Here is a 6000-nt window from a genome sequence, read left to right on the forward strand (position 1 = left end):
CAACATCTTTATAGGATTACCTATTGCCATCAATCCCCCCCTCACACACACCTTTATAGTATAGTCATTATTACACTTAAATCACTTGCCCCCAACATTTAGATTGTAGGTTCTCATGAGCAGGGTCCTTCTAACCCTCTTGTGTAGCATTATATTGTAACGGTACTGTCTCTCTTTACTTTGTACTGTGCAAACTGTTGGCGCTAAATAAATCCTTTATAATATTATGTTTGCTAAAGCATGGTGTATTATCAACAATTGCCATTTTTTTTTTTTTTTAACAAATCACCTATTTTATTATTTTTTGCATATCAGTGATGCTGATCCCCTGGAGCCTCTTTACATCCACATCCTGTCTACATACACTTCAGCAATGGCACTTCACAGGGCACATTACTGGATGGTAAAAACAGTGGGTCCTGCCTGTGTAATGTGAATTAAAATACATTGGAGTACATGGTGGAGCGTCCGCTCCATACACTGCTTTCTGCATTATACTTCAAAAAGAAGTATGGGCTTGTAAAAAATAAAAAATAAACAAAAAACATTTATACTCACCTAGATGGATTCTGCATCGGTCGGATGCTACATCTTTTCCCTACCGACTGAGAACCAAGCGATCACACACCGCTGATCACTCAGCCTTCAATTAGCAGAGAGCCAGTGACTGTAAGCTACTGGCTCTCTGCTCTGCCCCTACAGCACTCACTGGAGCGATGGTCTGTAGAGGGGGTGGGAGTGACTGGCTCAGGCTTTCAGCAGCATGCTAAGAGGTTGAACCAGCAACCTGTCCAGGCACCTGGTTGGGTCCAGACTAAGAAGACGAGATCTTTCCCTAGCCTGGCTCGGCTAAGTGAACAATGGGTAAGAAAGTGACCAGCACTATGGAATAGGGAAAGAAATTTTCAGGTGTAGAAGCTGCCACCAACCAACCCCTAAGGATTAGGAGCCAAGTTTGTATGGGAAAAAGATAGACCGTTGGAATCGGCGCTACCCGATATATAATGTGCCAATATCTTATAGAATAGTAGTATACCCAGACTGCAAATCAACAATCAATATATAGAAAATGTGCAGAATAAAGTTCGAGTGCAAAATGACAAAAAAATCTGGGTTGGATATATACACCTTAAAAAGTGCTAAAAAGTGCTATAAAGAATATCACAAAGTGCAGATAAAATAGTTTAATGTGGAGTGCAAGAAATTGATACTTTATAAATGGTGCTCCAAGGTCTCAATGACCTGACTGATAAAGAAATATAATACAGTGGCAAAGAAAAAAAAAATATATATATATATAGTGGAGTAAAAACAAGGGGAAAAAACCCTTATACAAAGAACTGTGCTTAAAGAAATGTCAGTGATGGGTGAGACAAATAAATAATGTGAAGGCGAGTATGGTGGAACACAGGTGCCTGTACCTGAAGTGTCCACTGGAGGTCGCACTCAACCTTAGGACAAAAGGTAACCAAAAATGGGTGGATAGATTTCCAGAAGGGGGATGGAGTCCGGTCTGATACTCCTGAACAGGGTTCCTGAAAATCCTCACGGATAAGCGGGTCCCATCTAGGTGCTCAAACATAAAGACATCCCCATAGTGTAGTATACGCTGTAAACATTATATAGTAGATCGTAGTAACTCACGGTTATGTTTCAGGCTGATCGATTCAAAGTGTGAAGTGCAGCGCCGGGAAGCTTCCGCATTCCAACCACGGCAAACTGCAAACTGGAAGTGACGTTGACGCAAAGTACCGCCCTACGCGTTTCGTCATTGGACGTCTACTGGACCTCTCCAGAACGCAGAAAACGAATCTCATAGTGACTGACTATGAACAGCATGTAATACAGAATTTGATACTTTTTTTTATTATGTGGGTTTAGTGACACTTTAATAATAACTATTATTTGTAACCCTTCATTTGTAGTCCAAGAGATAATCTGTATACTGGTAAACTTTATAAATGATATTCACTTATCACTATCACAGAAATTTCAGTTTATTCCTTGTTATAATCCAAGGCACTTTTTTAAATACTTCAATACTGGGCATTTTGACCCCTTTCCTGCCAAGGCCAATTTTCAGCTTTCAGTGCTGTCGCACTTTGAATGACAAATGCACGGTCATGTACCCAAATTCATTTTTTTATCATTTTCTTCACACAAATAGAGCTTTCTTTTGGTGGTATTTGATCACTGCTGGGTTTTTTATTGTTTTGCTAAAAAAACAAAATAAGACCAAAAATTTAAAAAAAAAAAAATGTTTTTTTTCAGTTTTTGTCAGAAAATTTGTAAATAAGTAATTTTTCTCCTTCACTGATGTGCGCGGATGAGGCTGCACTAATATGCAGCACTAATGGGCGGCACTTGTGGGCAATGATAGGTGGCACTTGTGGGGCGACACTAACATGCAGCACTGATGGGCACTGATAGGCAGCACTTATGGGCAATGATAGGTGACCCTGATGGGTAGGCACTAATGGGCACTGAAAGGCAGCTCTGATTGCCATAACTGATGGGCACAGACTGGTGTCACTGATAGGCACAGTGTGGCATCACTGATTGGCACTGCATTGTATTACCTTTACACGTATTCCCTGTGTGGAGATACCCCTTTTCAGCTCTCCTCACCTCACACTCTGTTAGTGTGAAAGAGGAAAAGCCGATAAACGGCACTTCCTTGTTTACATGTGATCAGCTGTGATTGGACACAGCCGTTCACATGGGAAAAGAGACGCTTATCCCAGAAACATTGTGCGCCTGCGATCACGGGTAAACTGTGCGCTGTCATAGGACATCGTCCCAGAACAATAACCGTACTGCTCCGCCGTCATTTGTCGGCGGGCGGGAAGTGGTTAACTTTATTGAGGTGTCACAAAATAAAACTTCAATCACATCTATGTAGCACATTGCAATGGTTAGGCAGCGTTTTCACACAATGCAATGCAACCCACCTGAACGCAGCATTTTGGTGTGAACGGGGCACATAGAGAAGAATGGTTTTCTAGGAGTCACTGCGCTGAGCCTGCGTTCATTTGTACTCACCAGTGAAGCGCAAAGGAGATTGTGTGCTCATAAATCTTTACCTTTCCTTCAATGTGAAGAAGATGGACTCCTCCAGATGGAGATACAAAGGGACAGCCCAGGATTGCAGTCTTCAAGGACAGCAAGGTGTTTATGAGCCTTGTGCTGGTCTCACTGCTCCTTCTGTTTTCACATCACATCTTTATATTGTCATAACATTAAACAGGCAGTATGGAGCATTGGAGGCCACATTTTATTACACCAGGATGAATACAGACATACTAAGAATGGCATATCAGCACTGCAATCACACATCTGCCTGGAGCAAAAGCCCCCCTCCTATACCACCCCTGGGATCTGCACTCACCACCATGGGCACTCCATACCGCAGGGTCGAGTTATTTTTACACGCTTGCCATAAATTACTCAACATCCCGAGTTCTCCCTTATCACCTTGGGGGAAGAATTATCGCGCTGCGCTGTATAAAATTTACTTCCGGGGTTAGGTCACTAGCAACAGCACGCTATGAGTCCGTCATCCAAATGTTTCCCTGGCAAATTGTGCGAGTCGCGATCGTTCCGTCAGCGGTAAGTTCCTGTTACAGCTGTCCCAAACCAATTCCTTGTTCTGGTTTCTGCAAGGCTGGTATCTGAGAGGGAGATACACAGCCCTCAGAATCTTTAACATCATCCTAACCAACAGGCATTCTGCTTCTGCATTCTAAACACTCACATAAGAGCAGAGTCAGGAGATTGTATTCAGAAAGGCATGGAGATGTCCTGACTACAGCTGTACCTATTGAAGTGGGCCACACTGAAGGCTCAGAGATTTTCTTCCTGGAATTGTCATTGCAATTTGTGTCAACTTTATAGCGATCCAGTCATTCCCCACACCCCCCCCCCCCCTCAAAAAAAATTGAAAGCATTGCTTATGCAATAAAAGATAATAAATAAAGTACCTCTCCGGCATGTAAAGCGTACAGCAAACTCTTTAGCATTTCTGTTACTATTATAAAGGCTTTATATAGTGACAACAGTTTGCACAGGTCTTTGGAAAATGAAGACAAACAGTACTGTTACAGTACAATTCAATACAAGGGGAATCAAAGGGCCCTGCTCGTTAGAGCTTACAATCTAAAAGCATTCCACAGTTCTGAGAATATCACATTTCTGCATCACCCACCATGTGCTGTGGTTCTTCCCGCCGATTGCATGGCACTACAGGACGCAGTCATGACTCACAATCTGGAGGGAAGAACCATTGGCCACAGCAGGGGTCACAGACATTCAACAGGAAGTGTCCGATGCTAAAGACTTTGTTTGAGGTTTTGCTTCACACTAGGGTAACCAGATTTTTAAAATTAAATCCGGGAACATTTTTTTTTCATATTGGCAAATGGCACAGGACTACATAATACACAGAGCGCTGGGTACAGGACTGCATAATACACAGAGCGCTGGGCACAGGACTGCATAATACACAGAACGCTGGGCACAGGACTACATAGTACACAGAGCGCTGGGCACAGGACTGCATAATACACAGAACGCTGGGCACAGGACTGCATAATACACAGAATGCTGGGGACAGGACTAAATGTACAGTGCGCTGGGCAGAGGACTGCATATTGCACAGAGGGCTGGGCACAGCTCTGCATAATGTGCAGAGCGCTGGGCACAAAACTGCATAATACACAGAGTGCTGGGCACAGAACTGCATAATGCACAGAACGCTGGGCACTGGACTGCATAATACACAGAGTGCCGGGCACAGGACTGCATAATGCACAGAGCTCTGGGCACAGGACTGCATAATGCACAGAGCTCTAGGCACAGGACTACATAATACACAGAGAGCTGGGCACAGGTCTACATAATACACAGCGCTGGGCACAGGACTACATAATACACAGAGCGCTGGGCACAGGATTACATAATACACAGAGCGCTGGGCACAGGACTGCATAATACACAGAGCGCTGGGCACAGGACTACATAATACACAGAGCGCTGGGCACAGGACTACATAATACACAGAGCGCTGGGCACAGGACTGCATAATACACAGAGCGCTGGGCACAGGACTACATAATACACAGACTGCTGGACACAAGACTGCATAATACACAGACTGCTGGACACAAGACTGCATAATACACAGACTGCTGGACACAAGACTGCATATTTTTTATTTTATTTCAGGCACTTATATAGCGCTGTCAATTTACACAGCGCTTTACATATACATTGCACATTCACATCAGTCCCTGCCCTCAAGGAGCTTACAATCTAATGTCCCTAACTCACATACATACAGTAGGGCCAATTTTTTTATACAGGATCCAATTAACCTACCAGCCTGTCTTTGGAGTGTGGGAGGAAACCGGAGTTCCCGGAGGAAACCCACGCAGGCACAGGGAGAAAATGCAAACTCCAGGCAGGTAGCGTCATGGTTGGGATTCGAACCAGCGACCCTCTTGCTGCTAGGTGAAAGTGCTAACCACTACACCACTGTGCATAATACACAGAGAGCTGGGCACAGGACTGCCTAATACACAGAGCGCTGAGCACAGGACTGCATAATACACAGAGCAACAGTGAGATTGTCCAGCAGGGGGTGTCGGTATCCGAGCCACCAGGCTGTTTCTCAGCCAGCATGGGATGACCTGTCTACATTAATCCGGGCCTGAATCTGGGGACAAAACCGGGGAAAGACTTGGTCCAGGCACAGTGTCCTCAACCCAGGGGCCGTCCCCAGAAACCAGGGATTTCTGGTCAACCTATTGTACACGCTGGAAAGCAAAGTGTGTAAGCAGGTGCTTACAAGTGTTGGATTTAAGGCAGCCTAAATTTTACAGGCTACCTACGTGGGAAGGGGTTAAGCTAGCTCTGCATTTTCTGGCCTCTGCCCTCCTTTCTGAGCTAAAAATAAATAGAGGGATGGCTCTGCTCAGAGGAGACTGGAGGCATGCATGGGAA

The 6000-nt window shown here is 44.5% G+C and overlaps 1 protein-coding gene across 1 annotated transcript in view; it reads right to left on the reverse strand.

Moving 5' to 3' along the window:
* Nucleotides 1-3541, reverse strand: part of COX16 (cytochrome c oxidase assembly factor COX16) — a 165983-nt gene extending 162442 nt beyond the window's left edge. The window contains exon 1 of the mRNA XM_082275494.1: nucleotides 3389-3541. Within this exon, the coding sequence (XP_082131620.1) occupies nucleotides 3389-3454 (66 nt within the window). The 5' untranslated portion in view covers nucleotides 3455-3541. The remainder of the gene's footprint in view (nucleotides 1-3388) is intronic.
* Nucleotides 3542-6000: the final 2459 nt, after the last annotated feature.

The sequence above is a fragment of the Pelophylax lessonae genome, assembly GCF_965119305.1.
Source record: "Pelophylax lessonae genome assembly, chromosome: 13".
In the NCBI taxonomy this organism is placed as follows: Eukaryota; Metazoa; Chordata; class Amphibia; order Anura; family Ranidae; genus Pelophylax; species Pelophylax lessonae.